Source organism: Oncorhynchus nerka, linkage group LG12 (assembly GCF_034236695.1).
Source record: "Oncorhynchus nerka isolate Pitt River linkage group LG12, Oner_Uvic_2.0, whole genome shotgun sequence".
NCBI lineage: Eukaryota > Metazoa > Chordata > Actinopteri > Salmoniformes > Salmonidae > Oncorhynchus > Oncorhynchus nerka.
In genome coordinates, this window is record NC_088407.1 from 85,317,458 (window position 1) to 85,343,595 (window position 26,138).

The 26,138-nt window shown below is 46.0% G+C and overlaps 1 protein-coding gene across 1 annotated transcript in view; it reads right to left on the reverse strand.

The window, feature by feature from the left end:
* Nucleotides 1–2,953: 2,953 nt before the first annotated feature.
* Nucleotides 2,954–26,138, reverse strand: part of LOC115119581 (angiopoietin-related protein 7) — a 38,889-nt gene continuing 15,704 nt past the window's right edge. Inside the window, exons 3-8 of the mRNA XM_065025898.1 lie at nt 12,002–12,236; nt 10,532–10,669; nt 9,552–9,645; nt 7,957–8,079; nt 7,684–7,879; nt 2,954–3,786 (exon numbers count right to left, since the gene is read on the reverse strand). Of these exons, the coding sequence (XP_064881970.1) occupies nt 3,640–3,786; nt 7,684–7,879; nt 7,957–8,079; nt 9,552–9,645; nt 10,532–10,669; nt 12,002–12,236 (933 nt within the window). The 3' untranslated portion in view covers nt 2,954–3,639. The remainder of the gene's footprint in view (nt 3,787–7,683; nt 7,880–7,956; nt 8,080–9,551; nt 9,646–10,531; nt 10,670–12,001; nt 12,237–26,138) is intronic.

Below are 26,138 nucleotides of genomic sequence, written 5' to 3' on the forward strand. Positions count from 1 at the left end.
CCCAAGGTTCTCTCTAATGGTGTTCTAATCTTTATGGAAGGCTGGACCCTCCCAAGGTTCTCTCTAATGGTGTTCTAATCTTTATGGAAGGCTGGACCCTCCCAAGGTTCTCTAATGGTGTTCTAATCTTTATGGAAGGCTGGACCCTCCCAAGGTTCTCTAATGGTGTTCTAATCTTTATGGAAGGCTGGACCCTCCCAAGGTTCTCTCTAATGGTGTTCTAATCTTTATGGAAGGCTGGACCCTCCCAAGGTTCTCTAATGATGTTCTAATCTTTATGGAAGGCTGGACCCTCCCAAGGTTCTCTCTAATGGTGTTCTAATCTTTATGGAAGGCTGGAACCTCCCAAGGTTCTCTCTAATGATGTTCTAATCTTTATGGAAGGCTGGACCCTCCCAAGGTTCTCTCTAATGGTGTTCTAATCTTTATGGAAGGCTGGACCCTCCCAAGGTTCTCTCTAATGGTGTTCTAATCTTTATGGAAGGCTGGACCCTCCCAAGGTTCTCTCTAATGGTGTTCTAATCATTATGGAAGGCTGGACCCTCCCAAGGTTCTCTCTAATGGTGTTCTAATCTTTATGGAAGGCTGGACCCTCCCAAGGTTCTCTAATGATGTTCTAATCTTTATGGAAGGCTGGACCCTCCCAAGGTTCTCTCTAATGGTGTTCTAATCTTTATGGAAGGCTGGACCCTCCCAAGGTTCTCTCTAATGGTGTTCTAATCTTTAAGGAAGGCTGGACCCTCCCAAGGTTCTCTAATGGTGTTCTAATCTTTATGGAAGGCTGGACCCTCCCAAGGTTCTCTCTAATGGTGTTCTAATCTTTATGGAAGGATGGACCCTCCCAAGGTTCTCTCTAATGATGTACTAATCTTTGTCACCTGTTTTGGTGCACCTGATTCCAATTTGAGACACGTTATGTGATGGTAAAGGAAGGAGTGTACTAACTTTTTCCACATAAGAAAATATAATTTATTTTAATTACATAACATTTACGTAGTACATTTTTTTTTTTTTGGGGGGTTATTTGTTCAATTGGGTTACCTTTATCAATGAATGTGGTGTGAATTTAGCTCCAAATATGAGGGTGGACTTACTTTATCACATTACTGTAGATCTCATAGCGAATGAATGTAACAAGACGGTTGACAGAAATGAACATTCACAGATGTACGGAAGTATTCACATAATAGACAGAGGAATATCAGGGCACAATGTACAGTACGTATGTATTTACAGTGTTGCAAGTCAGTGGAAGAGGAGGACAGTTTGTGTAAGTCCCTCCAGTGGGAGAGGAGGACAGTTTGTGTAAGTCCCTCCAGTGGGAGAGGAGGACAGTTTGTGTAAGTCCCTCCAGTGAGAGAGGAGGACAGTTTGTGTAAGTCCCTCCAGTGGGAGAGGAGAACAGTTTGTGTAAGTCCCTCCAGTGGGAGAGGAGGACAGTTTGTGTAAGTCCCTCCAGTGGGAGAGGAGGACAGTTTGTGTAAGTCCCTCCAGTGGGAGAGGAGGACAGTTTGTGTAAGTCCCTCCAGTGGGAGAGGAGGACAGTTTGTGTAAGTCCCTCCAGTGGGAGAGGAGGACAGTTTGTGTAAGTCCCTCCAGTGGGAGAGGAGGACAGTTTGTGCAAGTCCCTCCAGTGAGAGAGGACAGTTTGTGTAAGTCCCTCCAGTGGGAGAGGAGGACAGTTTGTGTAAATCCCTCCAGTGGGAGAGAATTACAGTTTGTGTAAGTCCCTCCAGTGAGAGAGGATGACAGTTTGTGTAAGTCCCTCCAGTGGGAGAGGAGGACAGTTTGTGTAAGTCCCTCCCGTGGGAGAGAATTACAGTTTGTGTAAGTCCCTCCAGTGGGAGAGGAGGACAGTTTGTGTAAGTCCCTCCAGTGGGAGAGGAGGACATACATTTACATTTACATTTAAGTCATTTAGCAGACGCTCTTATCCAGAGCGACTTACAGTTTGTGTAAGTCCCTCCAGTGGGAGAGGAGGACAGTTTGTGTAAGTCCCTCCAGTGGGAGAGGAGGACAGTTTGTGTAAGTCCCTCCAGTGGGAGAGGAGGACAGTTTGTGTAAGTCCCTCCAGTGGGAGAGGAGGACAGTTTGTGTAAGTCCCTCCAGTGAGAGAGGAGGACAGTTTGTGTAAGTCCCTCCAGTGGGAGAGGAGGACAGTTTGTGTAAGTCCCTCCAGTGAGAGAGGACAGTTTGTGTAAGTCCCTCCAGTGGGAGAGGAGGATAGTTTGTGTAAGTCCCTCCAGTGGGAGAGGAGGACAGTTTGTGTAAGTCCCTCCAGTGGGAGAGGAGGACAGTTTGTGTAAGTCCCTCCAGTGGGAGAGGAGAACAGTTTGTGTAAGTCCCTCCAGTGGGAGAGGAGGACAGTTTGTGTAAGTCCCTCCAGTGGGAGAGGAGGACAGTTTGTGTAAGTCCCTCCAGTGGGAGAGGAGGACAGTTTGTGTAAGTCCCTCCAGTGGGAGAGGAGGACAGTTTGTGTAAGTCCCTCCAGTGGGAGAGGAGGACAGTTTGTGCAAGTCCCTCCAGTGAGAGAGGACAGTTTGTGTAAGTCCCTCCAGTGGGAGAGGAGGACAGTTTGTGTAAATCCCTCCAGTGGGAGAGAATTACAGTTTGTGTAAGTCCCTCCAGTGAGAGAGGATGACAGTTTGTGTAAGTCCCTCCAGTGGGAGAGGAGGACAGTTTGTGTAAGTCCCTCCCGTGGGAGAGAATTACAGTTTGTGTAAGTCCCTCCAGTGGGAGAGGAGGACAGTTTGTGTAAGTCCCTCCAGTGGGAGAGGAGGACAGTTTGTGTAAGTCCCTCCAGTGGGAGAGGAGGACAGTTTGTGTAAGTCCCTCCAGTGGGAGAGAGAGGACAGTTTGTGTAAGTCCCTCCAGTGGGAGAGGAGGACAGTTTGTGTAAGTCCCTCCAGTGGGAGAGGAGGACAGTTTGTAAGTCCCTCCAGTGGGAGAGGAGGACAGTTTGTGTAAGTCCCTCCAGTGGGAGAGGAGGACAGTTTGTGTAAGTCCCTCCAGTGGGAGAGGAGGACAGTTTGTGTAAGTCCCTCCAGTGGGAGAGGAGGACAGTTTGTGCAAGTCCCTCCAGTGAGAGAGGACAGTTTGTGTAAGTCCCTCCAGTGGGAGAGGAGGACAGTTTGTGTAAATCCCTCCAGTGGGAGAGAATTACAGTTTGTGTAAGTCCCTCCAGTGAGAGAGGATGACAGTTTGTGTAAGTCCCTCCAGTGGGAGAGGAGGACAGTTTGTGTAAGTCCCTCCCGTGGGAGAGAATTACAGTTTGTGTAAGTCCCTCCAGTGGGAGAGGAGGACAGTTTGTGTAAGTCCCTCCAGTGGGAGAGGAGGACAGTTTGTGTAAGTCCCTCCCGTGGGAGAGAATTACAGTTTGTGTAAGTCCCTCCAGTGGGAGAGGAGGACAGTTTGTGTAAGTCCCTCCAGTGGAAGAACAGGACAGTTTGTCTGAGGGCTCCTGGGAACAGTATTTCAAAAGTAGAAAGAAAGCACATACACTCTCTCTTAGACTCCATGAACAGTTGGACACAATCCCATTGCAGCGTTCTCCTCGTGTCTTCTCCAGTCCTACGTCCCATCCCAAGATGTCGTCAGAAGCGACCTCAGCAGGTCTCCCACGGTCCCGACGGGCTGTCGTCACGGTGACAGGCGCGGTCTGAAGGTTCTAGGTCGTATCATCATAGAGGTCTTCCTGAGAGAGTAGTAGTCTGAATCTTTCCAGCTGTACCATACTACACCATCAGGACCCAGCAGAGTCTTGGCTTTAGAGGAGTACCGTCCACCCTGGGGAGAAAAAAAAAAACACAAACATAAACAAATAAATAGACTACCACATCTGATGCAAATAACCTTATTTTTTGTTTTGGCTGCAATTTGTGTGTACAGTGCATTCAGAGAGTATTCAGACACTGACTTTTTCCACATTTTGTTACGTTACAGCCTTATTCTAAAATTACACACAATACCCCATAATGACATCACAATACCCCATAATGACAACGCAAAACAGTTTAATTTTTTTATTTTATCATAAGTATTACATCAGTATTTTCTATGAGACTCAAGTTCATCCCGTTTCGGTTGATCACCCTTGAGATGTTTCTACAACTTGATTGGAGTCCACCTGTGGTAAATTAAATTGATTGGACATGATTTGGAAATGCACACCTGTCTATATAAGGTCCCACAGTTGATAGGGCATGTCAGAGCAAAAACCAAGCCATGAGGACGAAGGAATTGTTCGTAGAGCTCCGAGACGACAGGGTAGTGTCGCGGCACATATCTGGGGGAAGGGTACCAAAACATTTATGCAGTATTGAATGTCCCCAAGAACACAGTGGCCTCCATCTTTCTTAAACAGAAGAAGTTTGGAACAACCAACATTCTTCCTAGAGCTGGCCGCCCAGCTAAACTGAGCAGTCGGGGGAGATGGGCCTTGGTCACTCTGACAGAGCTCCAGAGTTCCTCTGTGGAGATGGAAGAACCTTCCAGAAGGACAACCATCTCTGCAGCACTCCACCAATTTTTATTAATTTGATTGAACCTTATTTAACTGAGCAAGTCAGTTAAATTTAAATAATAATTTTTTATTTTTTTATTTTTATTTTTTTAAATACCCTAACGACGCTTGGCCAGTTGTGCACCGGCCTATGAGACTCCCAATCATGGCCAGTTGTGATACAGCCTGGAATCGAACCAGGATCTGTAGTGACGCCTCTAGCACTGAGATGCAGTGCCTTAGAACGCTGCACTACTCGGGAGCCCATAAAGTGTCCAGACGGACGCCACTCCTCAGTAAAATCTGTGAGTGCCCCAGAACTCATGCTACAGGCGAAACCAAGATGCAACCTCAAACAGGAAATGAGCTGAATTTTTGAGGCTCTGTTTTACTATCGTCTCCTTATATGGCTGTGAATGTGCCGTGAACGAGCTTATGCTCTCTGCCGTTCGTCCAAGATGTCTGCAGCATTGTGACGTATTTGTAGGCATATCATTGGAAGATTGGCCATAAGAGACTACATTTGCCAGGTGTCCGCCCGGTGTCTTTTGTCTAAATTGCTGTGCAACTCCCAGTGGCACTCATTTCACCATGCGATACAGAGGGAGAAGCAGACTTCCAGGAACGATAGATCATTGAAGAGATATGTAGAAAAACACCATGAGGATTGATTCTAAACAACGTTTGCCATGTTTCAGTCGATATTATGGAGTTATTTTGGAAAAAGTTCGGTGTTTTTATAACTGAATTTTTGGGTTTTTTTGGTAGCCAAACATGACGCAGAAAACGGACCGATTTCTCCTGCACAAATAATCTTTCAGGAAAACTGAACATTTGCTATCTAACTGAGAGTCTCCTCATTGAAAACATCCGAAGTTCTTCAAAGGTAAATGATTTATTGAATGTTTTTGCTGGTTTTTGTGAAAATGTTGCCTGGTGATGCTAACGCTAAATGCTAATGCTAAATGCTAACGCGAAATGCTAAATGCTAGTTCTGCTATGGTAGAGAAGCATATTTTTGAAAATCTGAGATGACAGTGTTGTTAACAAAAGGCTAAGCATGAGAGCTAGCATATTGATTTCATTTCATTTGCGATTTTCATGAATAGTTAACGTTGCGTTATGGTAATGGGCTTGAGGCTGTAGTCATGATCCCGGATCCGGGTTGGCTAGACGCAAGAAGTTAACCTTTCTAGCGGGAACCCCTCGACAACATTCCGCAGAAAAGGCAGCGTGCGAAATTATTTTAATTTTTTTAAAATATGGAACTTTCACTTTCAAGTCCAATACAGCAAATGAAAGATAAACATCTTGTTAATCTACGCATTGTGTCCGATTTAAAAAATGCTTTACAGCTAAAGCACAACATATGATTATGTTAGGTCATAGCCAAGTAAAAAAAACACAGCCATTTTTCCAGCCAAAAATAGGAGTCACAAAAAGCAGAAATATAGGTAAAACTAATCACTAACCTTTGATGATCTTCATCAGATGACACTCATAGGACATCATGTTACACAATACATATATGTTTTGTTCGATAATGTGCATATTTATATCCAAAAATCTCAGTTTACATTGGCGCCTTACGTGCAGTAATGTTTTTATTCCAAAACATCAGGTGATTTTGCAGAAATACTCATAATAAACATTGATAAAAGATACAAGTGTTATTCACAGAATTAAAGATAGACTTCTCCTTAATGCAACCGCTGTGTTAGATTTCAAAAAAACTTTACGGAAAAAGCATAATCTGAGAACGGCGCTGAGAACCCAAAACAGCAAGAGGAATATCCGCCATTTTGGAATCAACAAAGTTAGAAACAACACCATAAATATTCCCTTACCTTTGATGATCTTCATCAGAAGGCACTCCCAGGAATCCCTGTTCAACAATAAATGACTGATTTGTTCCATAAAGTTCCATCATTTATATCCAAATAGCCACTTGTTGTTAGCGTGTTCAGCCCAGTAATCCATCTTCATGAGGCGCAGACACTTCACCCAGACAAAAACTCAAAAAGTTCCGTTACAGTCCTTTCGAAACATGTCAAACAATGTATGGAATCAATCTTTAGGATGTTTTTAACATAAAACATCAATAATGTTCCAACTGGATAACTCCTTTGTCTTCAGAAAAGCACTGGAACGAGAGGTAACTCTGTCGGGAGTGCGCGTCATGAGACCAAGGCTCTCTGCCAGACCACTGACTCAAAGAGCTCTTATGAGCCCCTCCTTTATAGTAGAATTCTCAAACCAGGTTCTAAAGACGGTTGACATCTAGTGGAAGTTGTAGGAAGTGTGTCCCACTTCCTGGTTGGATTTTTCTCAGGTTTTCGCCTGCCATATGAGTTCTGTTATACTCACAGACATCATTCAAACAGTTTTAGAAACTTCAGAGTGTTTTCTATCCAATACTAATGATAATATGCATATATTAGCATCTGGGACTGAGTAGGAGGCAGTTCACTCTGGGCAAACTATTCATCCAAAAGTGAAAATGCTGCCCCCTATCCCAAAAAGGTTAAGAACAAATTCTTATTTTTAATGACGGCTTAGTGGGTTAACGCCTTGTTCAGGGGCAGAATGACAGATTTTGACCTTGTCAGCTCTGGGATTCGATCTTGCAACCTTCCAGTTACTAGTCCAACACTAACCACTAGGCTACCTGCCTCTAACCGCTAGGCTACCTGCCACCCCCCATAAGCACACAGCCAAGACAACGCAGGAGTGGCTTCCCGACAAGTCTCTGTATGTCCTTGAGTAGCCGAGCCAGAGCCCGGACATGAACCCAATCAAACATCTCTGGAGAGACCTAAAAATAACCTGACAGAGCTTGAGAGGATCAGCATAGACGAAGGGGAGAAACTCCCCAAATACAGGTGTGCCAAGTTTGTAGCGTCATACCCAAGAAGAATAGAGTCTGTAATCGCTGCCAAAGGTGCTTCAACAAAGTACTGAGTAAAGGGTCTCAATACTTATGTAAATGTGATTTCAGTTTTTAATACATTTGCAAAAAATAAAAAAATGAAACGGTTTGCTTTGTCATTATGGGGTATTGTGTTTAGATTGTTTTGTTTTTCTCTCAATGTCTGAAACGTAACAAAATGTGGAAAAAGTCAAGCGGCCTGAATATTTCCTGTGTGTGTGTGTGTGTGTGTGTGTGTGTGTGTGTGCGCTACCTTGTAGTAGACTCCATTGAGGTTGGCATAGAAACACTGGTGGTACCACCAGCCAGCGTGTGAGATCTCAGCACAGATATCCCCCGTGTCTGGAGTACTGAAGTCCTGTTTATCATGGTACCAGCTGAACGAGTCCTCTACTGTCCCACTGTAGCCTGACACATGCAGCCGGTAGTGATTCTCCTCATCTTCAATACTACACACACACACACAGGAGAGTTAACACGCTCACACATGCAGGCAGGTAGGATAACGTGTGTGTTTTTACTATACCTGAAACTCTGGTAGAAGGCATGTTTGTGGTGATGTGTCCAGTCCTCCAGGTCTATCCTGAGGCTGTAGTCTCCCTGGGTGGACAGGTGGTGAATGTGTTCGTTCCCGAGCCAGTACTCAGACCTACAGAGGAGTCAGAGTTCTATTACAGGGGAGTCAGAGTTCTATTACAGGAGAGTCGGAGTTCTATTACAGGGGAGTCAGAGTTCTATTACAGGGGAGTCGGTGTTCTATTACAGGGGAGTCAGAGTTCTATTACAGGGGAGTCAGAGTTCTATTACAGGGGAGTCGGAGTTCTATTACAGGGGAGTCAGAGTTCTATTACAGGGGAGTCGGAGTTCTATTACAGGGGAGTCGGAGTTCTATTACAGGGGAGTTCTATTACAGGGAGTCGGAGTTCTATTACAGGGGAGTCGGAGTTCTATTACAGGAGTTCTATTACAGGGGAGTCGGAGTTCTATTACAGGGGAGTCGGAGTTCTATTACAGGGGAGTCGGAGTTCTATTACAGGGGAGTCGGAGTTCTATTACAGGGGAGTCGGAGTTCTATTACAGGTCATTTAGCAGACGCTCTTATCCAGAGTTCTATTCACCTTATGACCTCCAGTGGAACAGTAGTGCATCTAAATCTTTTCAGGGGAGGGGGTGAGAGGGATTACTTTATCCTATCCTAGGTATTCCTTAAAGAGGTGGGGTTTCAGGTGTCTCCGGAAGGTGGTGATTGACTCCGCTGTCCTGGCGTCGTGAGGGAGTTTGTTCCACCATTGGGGGCCAGAGCAGTTTTGACTATGGATGAACGCAGTGCCCTTGTTTGGGTGTAGGGCCTGATCAGAGCCTGGAGGTACTGAGGTGCCGTCAGCTCCGTAGTGGTCTTGTAGCGGATCTAACTGGAAGCCAGTGGAGGGAGCGGAGTTCTAAGGTTACAGGGGAGTCTGGAGTTCTATTAATGGCACAGGGGAGTCGGAGTTCTATTACAGGGAAGGTTGAACACCAGACGGGCTGGGCTTAGTCGGAGTTCTATTACAGGGGAGTCGGAGTTCTATTACAGGGGAGTCAGAGTTCTATTACAGGGGAGTCAGAGTTCTATTACAGGGGAGTAAGAGTTCTATTATAGAGTCGGAGAACTAGAACTACAGGGAAGTCAGTCTCATACTCAGATCTCACAACTAAACCACAACAAACTTCATTCAAACTACATTTCACACAATTTTTGCAAAATACTTTACAAACAATATATGCTATTTAGCTTTCATCCAAAGTGACTTACACTAATGCTTGCATATATTTTACATATGGGTGGACCCAGGAGTCAAACCTACTATCCTGGCGTTGCAAGCGCCATGCTCTACCAACTGAGGTACGGAGGACCACCCATACATAAAAAGAAACAACAAACAGTAAAACTAACAAAAATATAATATCAGGTTTCCATTCTTTTCCTCTAAAATCAGACACGGATTCAGACCTTGGAACACTAGTGAGTAGAATTCATAACTGGCTGGCCAATCAGTAATTACCAAACAAACTCGTTAACTGTGAATTAACTAATTAGATTAATCTAATTAACTTGCCAATGAATCAATTAATATGAAATACCTGAGCTCTCCAAATCCCTCCTTATAGTCTTGCCAGCCTCTATTGAAGTTCACCTTCCCATCCTGACGACGCTGGAACACCGTCCAACCACCACCTGACACAGGAGAGATGATGTCACACCCTGACCATAGTTTGCTTTGTATGTTTCTATGTTTTGGTTGGTCAGGGTGTGATCTGAGTGGGCATTCTATGTTGTGTGTCTAGTTTGTCTGTTTCTGTGTTTGGGCCTGATATGGTTCTCAATCAGAGGCAGGTGTTAGTCATTGTCTCTGATTGGGAACCATATTTAGGTAGCCTGTTTGGTGTTGGGGTTTGTGGGTGATTGTTCCTGTCTTTGTTTGTTTTTTATTTTAATTTTATTTTACCATTATTTTACTAGGCAAGTCGGTAAAGAACAAATTCTTATTTTCAATGACGGCCTAGGAACAGAGGGTTAACTGCCTGTTCAGGGGCAGAACGACAGATTTGTGCCTTGTCAGCTCGGGGATTCGAACTTGCAACCTTTCGGTTACTAGTCCAACGCTCTAACCACTAGGCTACTCTGCACCAGATAGGGCTGTTTTCGGTTTGTTACGTTTCTTATTTTGTATTATACATTGTTCAAGTTATCATCTTTATTAAAAGATGTATAAAGATAACCACGCTGCGTTTTGGTCTGCCTCTCCTTCCCAGGAAGAATTCCGTAACAGAGGAGACACATACCTTGTTTGTCAGGCCAACGTTAGCCATTACACCAAGAGGTCTAGCCTTTGAAAAGGTCACTGAGAATGCTTTACACATTTGATAATAGGGTTACAAAATTATGTGAACTTTCCCAGAATTCCCTGGTTTTACAAAAAATCCAGGTTGAAGGAGTTCCTGCTTATTCCCTCGTAATTCCAGGAATCGTCCAACACGGTTTTCAGGAAAACTCAGGGAATTCTGGGGAAGTTCACAGAATTTTACAACGCTATTATCAAATGTGTGTGTGTGAGTCTTACCCTCTGTGTCCATGTCACAGTAGACTTCTACAGGATGGGAGCTCAGAGAGGGAACCACCGTGTAGACACCTGACCGATACACCCCGTTATAGTACAGTGATGCACAGTCTATTGGACAGTTTCTCACATGCTGCACCTCTGGAAGACACACACACACACACACACACACACACACACACACACACACACACACACACACACACACACACACACACACACACACACACACACACACACACACACACACACACACACAGTTAATGAATACATTTTGAATTTAGAAAATAAAACACTATTGCAATGATTGTGTGTTTCCAGCAGCAGCATTGAGGAAGAATAGGTAAGAAAAAAGACCAGCTGTGAGTGTTTTTTTTAACAGATTACAGATTAACCTGGTTTAATATTTAATCTGCTAATAGTCACACCTGGTTTTTAATTTAGGGCTAGGCCCCTTTAAAAAAAAATCAATTTCCACCTGAATAACGGGCCCAAAGTAAACTGCCTGTTGCTCAGGCCCTGAAGCCAGGATATGCATTTAATTGGTACCATTCCAAGGAAAACACTTTGAAGTTGTGGAAATGTTAAAATAATGTAGGAGAATATAACACAATAGATATGGTAGGAGAAAATCCAAAGAAAAACCAACCAGAATTATTTTTTTTTTGGGGGGGGGGGGGGGGAGACCATGCTCTTTCAATGGCAAGTATAAGGGCATACTGGAAACTAGCTCCCAGGATGCAATTCATATGGCTTCCAGAGGGTGTCAGTAGTCTATGTTCAGGGTTTCAGGCTTGTAACTTCCAAAATTAACAAGAAATATCAGTTGTAGAACAGTCTTGGAATATGAAGACAGGACGCACCTGCTAAAATCAGTTTCCTATTGAATATGCTTCTATCCGTAAGAAATATTATAGTTTGATTATATTTTAGAGTATCTGAGGAGTAAATAGAAACTTTGACTTGTTGAAACAAAGTTTAGGGTAGATCGTCGGATTCCTTTCTCTGCAAGTTTAACGAGTGGATTACTCAAATCGATGGCGCCAACTAAACTGACTTTTTGGTATATAAAGAAGGAGTTTATCTAACAAAATAACACTACATGTTATAGCTGGGACCATTTGGATGACAAATCAGAGGAAGATTTTCAAAAAGTAGGTGAATATTGAATCGCTATTTGTGAAAAATATTTTGATGTGGGGCGCCGTCCTCAAACAATCTCATGGCATGTTTTCACTGTAATGGCTACTGGAAATCAGACAGTGCAGTTAGATTAACAAGAATTTAAGCTTTTAACCGATATAAGACACTTGTATGTACCTAAATGTTTAATATCAATAATATTTATGATTATTTATTTGATTTGCATATTCTAATTTACAAAAACTATATAAAACGTGTAATACAATATATTATTGTATTTGTGTATACTTTCATGGATGTGTGTGTGTGTGTGTGTGTGTGTGTGTGCACCTGGGTGAAGGGCCTCCTGGGCGCTGAGCAGAGGACTGGTCCTGACGATGTTGATCATGCAGCCGGGGTTGCGTTTAACTCGTTCCACCGTCATGGTTAGGTTCCGGACCTGAGTCTGCAGATCAAACAGGATGGAACTATGGGTGTGCAACAGGCTGTCAGCCTCAGCGTACTGTAGCTCCAACACTCTGAAACGCTCCTCTAAAGACTCGTTCACGTTGTTCCTCTCCTCACCCTAAGAGAGAGAGAGAGAGAGGGAGAGAGGAAGAGAGGAGTGTGGGAGAGACAGAGAGATAGTTATCAGTAGGTTTTTGATAAATTGGATAACATATGATTTGTTGCTTGGTAAATAAAATAACTATCTCACGATAAATACAACATTGTTTTACCTACAACACTCAGAGTCAAAGTAGCATTTAAATAGATCAGGGAGAGAGGTAAGGAGGGAGGGAGGGGAGAGAGGTAAGAAGGGAGGGGAGAGAGGGTGGTGGGGTACAGCGGGAGAGGGAGGGAGGGCAGAGAAGGCGGTGGGGTAGAGAGGGAGGGAGGGAGGTGGGGGAGAGAGTGGAGAGAGGGGGAGGGTAGAGAGGGAGGGAGGTGGGGGAGAGAGGGGAGAGAGGGAGGGAGGGGAGAGAGGGAGGGAGGTGGGGGAGAGAGGGCTGTGGGGTAGAGAGGGAAGGAGGTGGGGGAGAGAGGGGAGAGAGGGAGGGAGGGAGGTGGGGGAGAGAGGGGAGAGAGGGCTGTGGGGTAGAGAGACAGGGAGGTGGGGGAGAGAGGGGAGAGAGGGCTGTGGGGTAGAGAGGCAGGGAGGTGGGGGAGAGAGGGGAGAGAGGGCTTACTTCCGGGTTGGAGCGATCTGGTCGCATCCGCGCTTCGGTCTGCAGGTTGTATAACTTTTTCATTACATTTCATTACATTTCATTATAGTACAACGGTCTGATTTGTCTAATCTTAGCAATTTCCTCTTAGCTAGCTACATAGTCGTCGTTGTATCAAAGATAATTGCGTAATTATCGTATTTCGTCGTCTCCTATCTGTCGTCTCCTATCTGTCCAACACGTTCACCGTCTACCGTAGCACTGTAGTAACTATCACACTCAACTGAACGTCTTGATTAGTGTAGTGTTAGCTAGCTACATAGCTAGCTACATAGTTGTCTTTGCTGTCTTCGTATCCAAGATAATTGTGTAGCTTAGAGTGTGGAGTCTTAGAGTGATAATTGCGTTATTATCGTATTTCGTCGCCCTCCTATCTGCCTAGCAGCTAGCCAGCTAGCATACGTTCACCGGCTACCGTAGCACTGTAGTAACTATCACACTCAACCGAACGACTTGATTAGTGTAGTATTAGATAGCTACATAGTTGTCTTTGCTGTCTTCGTATCCAAGATAATTGTGTAGTTTAGAGTGTGTAGTCTTAGAGTGATTATCTTAATTCACCGAGGTCAGCTAGCCAGCTATTTTGTCGTCCTTAACGTAGGAGACACTCCTAGCTAGCCAATAGCCAGCCAACGTCTACTGAATAGAACTTTCGCATTCCGGTCGCATTCCGCGTCGCTCCACAGGTAGTATCACTTTTTCATTTCATTTCATTACAGTCCCAACGGTGTGATTTGTTTGATCGTAGCTAGCTACATAGCTAGCTACATAGCCGTCTTTGTTTCAAAGATAATTGTGTAGTCTAGAGCGATTTTCTAGGTTAGCTAGCCAGCTATTGTCGTTCTCCTAACGCAACGTAACGTAACCAACACTGCTAGCTAGCCAGCTAGCTCCCGATAAGCAGCACTGTAGAAACTTCACACTCAACGGTACGACTTGATTAGGGTAGTGTCAACAACGCAGCTAGCCTACCCCAGCAGTACTCTATCATTTTAATCATTTTAGTCAATTAGATTCTTGCTACGTAAGCTTAACTTTCTGAACATTCGAGACGTGTAGTCCACTTGTCATTCCAATCTCCTCTGCATTAGCGTAGCCTCTTCTCTAGCCTGTCAACTATGTGTCTGTCTATCCCTGTTCTCTCCTCTCTGCACAGACCATACAAACGCTCCACACCGCATGGCCGCAGCCACCCTAATCTGGTGGTCCCAGCGCGCACGACCCATGTGGAGTTCCAGGTCTCCGGTAGCCTCTGGAACTGCCGATCTGCGGCCAACAAGGCAGAGTTCATCTCAGCCTATGCCTCCCTCCAGTCCCTCGACTTCTTGGCTCTGACGGAAACATGGATCACCACAGACAACACCGCTACTCCTACTGCTCTCTCTTCGTCCGCCCACGTGCTCTCGCACACCCCGAGAGCTTCTGGTCAGCGGGGTGGTGGCACCGGGATCCTCATCTCTCCCAAGTGGTCATTCTCTCTTTCTCCCCTTACCCATCTGTCTATCGCCTCCTTTGAATTCCATGCTGTCACAGTTACCAGCCCTTTCAAGCTTAACATCCTTATCATTTATCGCCCTCCAGGTTCCCTCGGAGAGTTCATCAATGAGCTTGATGCCTTGATAAGCTCCTTTCCTGAGGACGGCTCACCTCTCACAGTTCTGGGCGACTTTAACCTCCCCACGTCTACCTTTGACTCATTCCTCTCTGCCTCCTTCTTTCCACTCCTCTCCTCTTTTGACCTCACCCTCTCACCTTCCCCCTACTCACAAGGCAGGCAATACGCTCGACCTCATCTTTACTAGATGCTGTTCCTCCACTAACCTCATTGCAACTCCCCTCCAAGTCTCCGACCACTACCTTGTATCCTTTTCCCTCTCGCTCTCATCCAACACTTCCCACACTGCCCCTACTCGGATGGTATCGCGCCGTCCCAACCTTCGCTCTCTCTCCCCCGCTACTCTCTCCTCTTCCATCCTATCATCTCTTCCCTCTGCTCAAACCTTCTCCAACCTATCTCCTGATTCTGCCTCCTCAACCCTCCTCTCCTCCCTTTCTGCATCCTTTGACTCTCTATGCCCCCTATCCTCCAGGCCGGCTCGGTCCTCCCTCCCGCTCCGTGGCTCGACGACTCATTGCGAGCTCACAGAACAGGGCTCCGGGCAGCCGAGCGGAAATGGAGGAAAACTCGCCTCCCTGCGGACCTGGCATCCTTTCACTCCCTCCTCTCTACATTTTCCTCCTCTGTCTCTGCTGCTAAAGCCACTTTCTACCACTCTAAAATTCCAAGCATCTGCCTCTAACCCTAGGAAGCTCTTTGCCACCTTCTCCTCCCTCTTGAATCCTCCTCCCCCTCCCCCCTCCTCCCTCTCTGCAGATGACTTCGTCAACCATTTTGAAAAGAAGGTCGACGACATCCGATCCTCGTTTGCTAAGTCAAACGACACCGCTGGTTCTGCTCACACTGCCCTACCCTGTGCTCTGACCTCTTTCTCCCCTCTCTCTCCAGATGACATCTCGCGTCTTGTGACGGCCGGCCGCCCAACAACCTGCCCGCTTGACCCTATCCCCTCCTCTCTTCTCCAGACCATCTCCGGTGACCTTCTCCCTTACCTCACCTCGCTCATCAACTCATCCCTGACCGCTGGCTACGTCCCTCCCGTCTTCAAGAGAGCGAGAGTTGCACCCCTTCTGAAAAAACCTACACTCGATCCCTCCGATGTCAACAACTACAGACCAGTATCCCTTCTTTCTTTTCTCTCCAAAACTCTTGAACGTGCCGTCCTTGGCCAGCTCTCCCGCTATCTCTCTCAGAATGACCTTCTTGATCCAAATCAGTCAGGTTTCAAGACTAGTCATTCAACTGAGACTGCTCTTCTCTGTATCACGGAGGCGCTCCGCACTGCTAAAGCTAACTCTCTCTCCTCTGCTCTCATCCTTCTAGACCTATCGGCTGCCTTCGATACTGTGAACCATCAGATCCTCCTCTCCACCCTCTCCGAGTTGGGCATCTCCCGGCGCGGCCCACGCTTGGATTGCGTCCTACCTGACAGGTCGCTCCTACCAGGTGGCGTGGCGAGAATCCGTCTCCTCACCACGTGCTCTCACCACTGGTGTCCCCAGGGCTCTGTTCTAGGCCCTCTCCTATTCTCGCTATACACCAAGTCACTTGGCTCTGTCATAACCTCACATGGTCTCTCCTATCATTGCTATGCAGACGACACACAATTAATCTTCTCCTTTCCCCCTTCTGACGACCAGGTGGCGAATCGCATCTCTGCATGTCTGGCAGACATATCAGTGTGGATGACGGATCATCACCTCAAGCTGAACCTCGGCAAGACGGAGCTGCTCTTCCTCCCGGGGAAGGACTGCCCGTTCCATGATCTCGCCATCACGGTTGACAACTCCATTGTGTCCTCGTCCCAGAGCGCTAAGAACCTTGGCGTGATCCTGGACAACACCCTGTCGTTCTCAAATAACATCAAGGCGGTGGCCCGTTCCTGTAGGTTCATGCTCTACAACATCCGCAGAGTACGACCCTGCCTCACACAGGAAGCGGCGCAGGTCCTAATCCAGGCACTTGTCATCTCCCGTCTGGATTACTGCAACTCGCTGTTGGCTGGGCTCCCTGCCTGTGCCATTAAACCCCTACAACTCATCCAGAACGCCGCAGCCCGTCTGGTGTTCAACCTTCCCAAGTTCTCTCACGTCACCCCGCTCCTCCGCTCTCTCCACTGGCTTCCAGTTGAAGCTCGCATCCGCTACAAGACCATGGTGCTTGCCTACGGAGCTGTGAGGGGAACGGCACCTCACTACCTCCAGGCTCTGATCAGGCCCTACACCCAAACAAGGGCACTGCGTTCATCCACCTCTGGCCTGCTCGCCTCCCTACCACTGAGGAAGTACAGTTCCCGCTCAGCCCAGTCAAAACTGTTCGCTGCTCTGGCCCCCAATGGTGGAACAAACTCCCTCACGACGCCAGGACAGCGGAGTCAATCACCACCTTCCGGAGACACCTGAAACCCCACCTCTTTAAGGAATACCTAGGATAGGATAAAGTAATCCTTCTCCCCCTCCCCCCTTAAAAGACCTAGATGCACTATTGTAAAGTGGCTGTTCCACTGGATGTCATAAGGTGAAAGCACCAATTTGTAAGTCGCTCTGGATAAGAGCGTCTGCTAAATGACTTAAATGTAAATGTAAATGTAGAGAGGGAGGGAGGGAGATTGGGACGTGGGGGAGGGAAGGTAGAGAGGGAGGGAGGTTAGAGAGAGAGGGAGGGAGGTGGGGGGAGAGGAGGGAGGGAATGAGGTAAGGTAAAGATAGAGGGAGGGAGGGTAGAGAGGGATGGAGGTGGGTTAGAGAGGGAGAGGGAGGGTTGTGAACATTGTCATGTGTTGCTTAAAATGTTGTGCACGTCATGATTTTTGTCTTGGTCATGCTAGGACCGTGTCTCATATGACCACCTGCAGTGAGCAGGTCTTAAATACCTACCAGGATTTAAAGGTGTCTGCCTTGACTACGATCACTTACAACACAGGGGAAGAGTGGGGAGGGAGGGGAAGCTACCATTGGCATAAAGAGCTGAGTTGGATTCAAGACAGAGGAGACGGTGTGTGGGGTTGAGGAAGGGGGAGGGAGAGAGGAGTAGGTGTAATTCATTAATTGGACTTACAGTGAGCTCCAAAAGTATTGGGACAGTGACACATGTTTGGTTGTTTTGGCTCTGTACTCCAGCTCTTTGGATTTGAAATTAGACAATGACTATGAGGTTAAAGTGCAGACTGCCATCTTTAATTTGAGGGAACTTTCACTGTTTAGAACTGCTTAGAAATTACAGCACTTTTTGTGGATAGTCTCCACTATTTTATGTGACAAATTCACTTATATGTGAATTAAAGTGGTAAAAAGTTCAGCATTTCGTTCTATATATATATATATATGTACAGTACCAGTCAAAGGTTTGGACAAACCTACTCATTCCATGGTTTTTCTTTATATTTACTATTTTCTACATTGTAGAATAATTGTGAAGGCATCACAACTATGGAATCACGTAGTAGCCAAAAAAGTGTTAAACAAATCTAAATATTTTATATTTGAGATTCTGACAAAGGCCGTGAGGGCGATACGTAACGCTTATTAAAGAGCAGTGATGATATCAAGAGCAGTGACACTAGACAGAGCAGTGATGATATCAAGAGCAGTGACACTAGACAGAGCAGTGATACTAGCCAGAGCAGTGATACTAGCCAGAGCAGTGATACTAGCCAGAGCACTGACACTAGCCAGAGCACTGACACTAGCCAGAGCAGTGACACTATCAAGAGCAGTGACACTAGCCAGAGCACTGACACTAGCCAGAGCACTGACACTAGCCAGAGCACTGACACTATCAAGAGCAGTGAAACTATCAAGAGCAGTGACACTAGCCAGAGCAGTGATACTAGCCAGAGCAGTGATACTAGCCAGAGCAGTGATACTAGCCAGAGCACTGACACTAGCCAGAGCACTGACACTAGCCAGAGCAGTGACACTATCAAGAGCAGTGAAACTATCAAGAGCAGTGAAACTATCAAGAGCAGTGAAACTATCAAGAGCAGTGACACTAGCCAGAGCAGTGACACTATCAAGAGCAGTGACACTAGCCAGAGCACTGATACTAGCCAGAGCAGTGATACTAGCCAGAGCAGTGACACTAGCCAGAGCAGTGATACTAGCCAGAGCAGTGATACTAGCCAGAGCACTGACACTAGTCAGAGCAGTGACACTAGCCAGAGCAGTGACACTAGCCAGAGCAGTGATACTAGCCAGAGCAGTGACAGTGATACTAGCCAGAGCAGTGATACTAGCCAGAGCAGTGATACTAGCCAGAGCAGTGATACTAGCCAGAGCACTGACACTAGCCAGAGCAGTGACACTAGCCAGAGCAGTGATACTAGCCAGAGCAGTGACACTAGCCAGAGCAGTGGTACTAGCCAGAGCAGTGATACTAGCCAGAGCAGTGATACTAGTCAGAGCAGTGACACTAGCCAGAGCAGTGATACTAGCCAGAGCAGTGATACTAGCCAGAGCAGTGATACTAGTCAGAGCAGTGACACTAGCCAGAGCAGTGATACTAGCCAGAGCAGTGACACTAGCCAGAGCAGTGACACTAGCCAGAGCAGTGATACAATCAAGAGCAGTGACACTAGCCAGAGCAGTGAAACTATCAAGAGCAGTGACACTAGCCAGAGCAGTGATACTAGCCAGAGCAGTGATACTAGCCAGAGCAGTGATACTATCAAGAGCAGTGACACTAGCCAGAGCAGTGATACTAGCCAGAGCAGTGACACTAGCCAGAGCAGTGATACTAGCCAGAGCAGTGATACTAGCCAGAGCAGTGATACAATCAAGAGCAGTGACACTAGCCAGAGCAGTGACACTAGCCAGAGCAGTGATACTAGCCAGAGCACTGACACTAGCCAGAGCAGTGATACTAGCCAGAGCAGTGATACTAGTCAGAGCAGTGATACTAGCCAGAGCAGTGACACTAGCCAGAGCATTGACACTAGCCAGAGCAGTGACACTAGCCAGAGCATTGACACTAGCCAGAGCAGTGATACTAGCCAGAGCAGTGATACAATCAAGAGCAGTGACACTAGCCAGAGCAGTGATACTAGCCAGAGCAGCCAGAGCAGTGACACTAGCCAGAGCAGTGATACTAGCCAGAGCAGTGACACTAGCCAGAGCAGTGATACTAGCCAGAGCAGTGACGCTAGCCAGAGCAGTGACGCTAGCCAGAGCAGTGATACAATCAAGAGCAGTGATACTAGCCAGAGCAGTGATACAATCAAGAGCAGTGATACTAGCCAGAGCAGTGATACAATCAAGAGCAGTGATACTAGCGAGAGCAGTGACACTAGCCAGAGCAGTGATACAATCAAGAGCAGTGATACTAGCCAGAGCAGTGATACTAGCCAGAGCAGTGATACAATCAAGAGCAGTGACACTAGCCAGAGCAGTGATACTAGCCAGAGCAGTGACACTAGCCAGAGCAGTGACACTAGCCAGAGCAGTGATACTAGTCAGAGCAGTGATACTAGCCAGAGCAGTGATACTAGCCAGAGCAGTGACACTAGCCAGAGCAGTGACACTAGCCAGAGCAGTGATACTAGCCAGAGCACTGACACTAGCCAGAGCAGTGATACTAGCCAGAGCAGTGATACTATCAAGAGCAGTGATACTATCAACAGCAGTGATACTATCAAGAGCAGTAATACTAGCCAGAGCAGTGATACTATCAAGAGCAGTGATACTATCAACAGCAGTGATACTATCAAGAGCAGTGACACTAGCCAGAGCACTGACACTAGCCAGAGCAGTGATACTATCAAGAGCAGTGATACTATCAACAGCAGTGATACTATCAAGAGCAGTGATACTAGCCAGAGCAGTGAAACTATCTAGAGCAGTGACACTATCAAGAGCAGTCTTTTTTTCTCTTATTTAAGATTCTTCAAAGTAGCCACCCTTTTGCCTTGATGACAGCTTTGCACACTCTTGGCATTCTCTCAACCAGCTTCATGAGGTAGTCACCTGGAATGCATTTCAACAACAATCTCTCAACAAACTTCATGAGGTGGAATGCATTTCAATGAAAAGGTGTGCCTCTTAACGTGTTTGAGCCAGTTGTGTTGTGACAAGGTAGGGGTGGTATACAGGAGATAGCCCTATAAATGCATATTATGGCAAGAACAGCTCAAATAAGCAAAGAGAAACGACAGTCCATCATTACTTTAAGACATGAAGGTCAATCAATCCAGAAAATGTCAAGAACTTTTAGAGCTTCTTCAAGTGGCATTGCAAAAACCATTAAGCACTATGATGAAACTGGCTCTCATGAGGACCGCCACAGGAAAGGAAGACCCAGAGTTACCTCTGCTGCAGAGGATAAGTTCATTAGCATTACCAGCCTCAGAAATTGCAGCCCAAATCAATGCTTCACAGAGTTCAAGTAACAGACACACCTCAACATCAACTTTTCAGAGGAGACTGCGTGAATCAGGCCTTCATGGTCGAATTGCTGCAAAGAAACCACTGCTAAAGGACACCAATAAGAAGACAAGACTTGCTTGGGCCAAGAAACACGAGCAATGGACATTAAACCGGTGGAAATATGTCCTTTGGTCTGATGAGTGTAAATTTGAGATTTTTGGTTCCAACCACCATGTCTTTGGGAGACGCAGAGTAGTTGAACGGATGTTTAGTTCCCACCGTGAAGCATGGAGGAGGTGTGCGGGTACTTTGCTGGTGATACTGTCTGATTTATTTAGGATTCAAGGCACACTTAACCAACATGGCTACCACTGCATTCTGGAGCCATTCGACATTCCGTCTGGTTTGCGCTTAGTGGGATTATCATTTGTTTTCAACAGGACAAAATGACCCAACACACCTCCAGGCTGTGAAAGGGCTATTTGACCAAGAAGGAGAGTGATGGTGTGCTGCATCAGATGACCTGGCCTCCACAACCACCCAACCCAATTGAGATGGTTTGGGATGAGTTGGACAGCAGAGTAAAGGAAAAGCAGCCAATAAGTGCTCAGCAAATGTGGGAACTCCTTCAAGACTTTTGGAAAAGCATTGCAGGTGAAGCTGGTTGAGAAAATGCCAAGAGTGTGCAAAGCTGTCATTAAGGCAAAGTGTGACTATTTTGAAGAATCAACATTTTTTGATATATTTTTATTTGTTTAACACTTTTCTTGGTTACTACATGATTCCAAATGTGTTATTTCATAGTTTTGATGTCTTCACTATTATTCTACAATGTAGAAAATAGTACAAATAAAGAAAACTCCTTGAATGAGCAGGTGTGTCCAAACTTTTGACTGGTACTGTATATGTAGCACCCAATGACTACATCAAACTTGCGACTCTTCAAATTTGTTGGATGCAGTTGCTGCTCATTTAGGTTGTATTTCAGATTATTTTGTGCCCAATAGAAATGAATGACAAATAATGTATTGTGCATTTTGGAGTCACTTTTATTGTAAATAAGGATAGAATATGTTTCTAAACACGTCTACATGAATGTGGATGCAACCATGGTAACGGGTAATCTTGAATGAATCGTGAATAATGATGAATGAGAAAGACAGACACAAATAACATAGACACAAATAACATACCCTCAAGATATGCTAAACCTCTCACCATTACAATAACAGGGGAGGTTAGCATTTCATATCATACCCCCAAGACATGCTAAACCTCTCACCATTACAATAACAGGGGAGGTTAGCATTTCATATCATACCCCCAAGACATGCTAAACCTCTCACCATTACAATAACAGGGGAGGTTAGCATTTCATATCATACCCCTAAGACATGCTAACCTCTCACCATTACAATAACAGGGGAGGTTAGCATTTAATATCATACCCCCACAACATGCTAACCTCTCACCATTACAATAACAGGGGAGGTTAGCATTTCATATCATGCTAAACCTCTCACCATTACAATAACAGGGGAGGTTAGCATTTCATATCATACCCCCAAGATATGCTAACCTCTCACCATTACAATAACAGGGGAGGTTAGCATTTCATATCATACCCCTAAGACATGCTAACCTCTCACCATTACAATAACAGGGGAGGTTAGCATTTCATATCATACCCCTAAGACATGCTAACCTCTCACCATTACAATAACAGGGGAGGTTAGCATTTCATATCATACCCCTAAGACATGCTAACCTCTCACCATTACAATAACAGGGGAGGTTAGCATTTTTAGAGGGGTCTGATATTTGTGCTTCTGTAACTTTCTCACTCATCATTATGCATGATTCATACAGGACTATCTGTAATCATGGTAGCAGTGTTTAGAAACATATCCTGTCCTTCCCTCTCAATACCTTTTCTCCCCTAAAATGTACAAAAAAAGTGCTGTAATTTCTAAACTGTTCACCTGATATGGATGAAAATACCCTAAAATTGGCAACTAATTTGCGCCAGAACGCTCACCACATATCAGCTACCAGGTGGACAGGTGAGGAGTGATATGTTGTCAATTAGGAATTAGGGGACGATTAGGTGGCTAGGTTGGGAATTTAGCCAGAAAGGCAGGGTTAAAACCTCTTACGATAAGTGCCATGGGATTTTGAATGACCACAAGAGATTCAGGACACCCATTTTAACATCCCATCCAAAAGACAGCACCCTACGCAGGGCAATGTCCCCAATACTGACCTGGGACATTGGGATTTGATCTGAAAACCAGAGAAAGAGTGCCCCCTACTGGCCCTCCAACACTACTTCCAGGACCAACCCTACTTAGCTTTAGAGGCCTGCCAGCAGTGGGAGAGAGAGATCAAATCAAATCCCTTTTCATTGGTCACATGGTTAGCAGATGATAATGCAAGTGTAGTGAAATGCTTGTGCTTCTAGTTCCGACAGAGCAGTAATGTCTAATAAGTAATCTACCAATTCCCCAACAACTACCTAATACACACAAATCTAAATGGGTGAATGAGAATATGTACATGTAAGTATACGGATGAGCGATGGCTGAGCGGCATAGGCAAGGTGCAATAGATGGTATAAAATACAGTATATACACATGATATGAGTAATGTAAGATATGTAAACATTATTAGTGGTATTATTTAAAGTGGCATTGTTTAAACTGACTAGTGATCCATTTGTTAAAGTGACTAGTGATTGGGTCTCCATGTAGGCAGCAGCCTCTCTGAGTTAGTGATGGCTGTTAGCAGTCTGATGGCCTTGAGATAGAAGCTGTTCTTCAGTCTCTCTGTTTCAGCTTTGATGCACCTGTACTGACCTCGCCTTCTGGATGGTAACGGAGTGAACAAGCAGTGGCTCGGGTGGTTGTTGTCTTTAATGATATTTTTGCCTTCCTGTGATTTCGGGTGCTGTAGTTGTCCTGGAGGGCAGGTAGTTTGTCCCCGGTGATGCGTTGTGCAGACCGCACCACCCTCTGGAGAGCCTTACGGTTGTGGGCGGAGCACTTGCCGTTCCAGACTGTGATACAGCTCGACAGGATGCTCTCGATTGTGGATCTGTAAAAGTTAGTCAGGGTTCTGGGTGACAAGCCAAATTTCTTCAGCCTCTTGAGGTTTAAGATGCGCTGTTGCGCCTTCTTCACCACACTGTCTGTGTGGGTGGACCATTTCACTTTGTCGTTGATGTGTACGCTGACGAACTTAAAACTTTCCACTTTCTCCACTGCTGTCCCTTCAATGTGGCAGGGGGGTGCTCACGCTGCTGTTTCCTGAAGTCTACGATCATCTCCTTTGTTTTGTTTACGTTGAGTGAAAGGTTGTTTTCCTGACACCACACTCCGAGCGCCCTCAACTCCTCCCTGTAGGTTGTCTCATCATGGTTGGTAATCAAGCCCACTACTGTTGTGTCATCTGAAAACTTGATGATTGAGTTGGAGGCGTGGCCATGCAGTCGTGGGTGAACAGGGAGTACAGGAGGGGGCTGAGCACGTACCAATGTGGGGCCCCAGTGTTGAGGGTCAGCGAGTTGGGGATGTTGTTTCCTACCTTCACCACCTGGGGGCGGCCCGTCAGAAAGTGCCAGACCCAATTGCACAGGGCGTGGTTGAGGTCCAGGGCTTCCAGCTTGATGATGAGCTTGGAGGGTACTATGGTGTTGAATGCTGAGCTGTTGTCAAAGAACAGCATTCTTACATAGGTATTATCTAGTCCAGATAGGATAGGGCAGTGTGCAGTGGGCAGTGTGATGGCGATTGCATCGTCTGTGGACCTGTTAGGGCAGTATGCAAACTGAAGTGGGTCTAGGGAGCCGGTAAGGTGGAGGTGATATGATCATTGACTCGCCTCTCAAAGAACTTCGTGATGACAGAAGTGAGTGCTACGGGGCAGTAGTCATTTAGTTCAGTTGTCTTTGCCTTCTTGAGTGCAGGAACAATGGCGACTATCTTGAACCATGTGGGGACAGCAGACTGGGTTAGAGAGCGATTGAATATGTCCCCAAACACACCAGCCAGCTGATCTGCGTATGCTCTGAGGACGCGACTAGGGATGACGTCTGGGCCAGCAGCCTTGCGAGAGTTAACACGTTTAAATATTTTACTCACGTCAGCCACGGAGAAGGAGGGGGGGTGGGGTGCAGTTCTTGTTAGCGGGCCGCGACGGTGGCACTGTATTGTCCTCAATGCGGGCAAAGGTGGTGTTTAGTTTGTCTGGAAGCGTGACGTCGGTGTCAGTGTCTGTGACGTGACTGTTTTTGTAGTGCGTGATTTCCTGTAGACCCTGTCATATACGTCTCGTGTCTGAGCCATTGTGATTCCACTTTCTCCCTGTACCGGCATTTCGCTTGTTTGATTGCCTTGTGGAGAGAAGAACTGTTTAAATTCAGCCATATTCCCAGTCTTTCCAGAGACATGCCCTGTTAAGGCCAGGGGAGGCTGGAGGGGGCAGGGGGTGCCTGTGGAGTTGGGGGTGGATGAGTGGCAAATGCTTTTGTTTTTTTGTTTGAATGCCGCCATCCATCCACGGCAAATGACACGATCCATCCAGCCAACGTATAGGTCGATGTTATTCTCTGAGGCTGACCGGAACATATCCCAGTCCGCGTGATCGAAACAATCTTAAAGCGTGAATTCTGATTGGTCAGACCAGCGTTGAATGGTTTATTCACTGGTACATCCTGTTTGAGTTTCTGCCTATAGGAGCAAGATGGCATCGTGGTCGGATTTTCCAAAGGGAGTGCAGGGAAGTCTTTGTATGCATCGGGGAAGAGTAGCAGTGGTCGAGTGTATTACCCCCGGGCGTAGTGCAATCAATATGCTGATAGAATTTAGTCTTCTTCTCAAATTTGCTTTGTTAAAATCCCCAACTACAATAAATGCAGCCTCAGGATTCCAGTGAAGTTCCTTTAGGGCCATCTAAAGGAACTGCTTGAGGGGGAATGTACACAGCTGTGACTATAACTGACGAGAATTCTCTTGGAAGGTAATATGTGAGGAATTCTAGGTCGGGTGAGCAGAAGGATTTGAGTTCCTGTATGTTGTTATGATTACACCATGAGTCGTTAATCATGAAGAACACTGCCCCGCCCTTCCTTTTCCCAGAGAGGTATTTATCTCTGTCGGTGCGATGCATGGAGAAGCCCGGTGGCTGAACCGATTTCGACAACATATCCGAGAGACATGTTTCCTTGAAAAAGAGAATGAATGAGGCCAACACCTCATTTGGCTGCTTTTCCTTCCAGTTCTCTG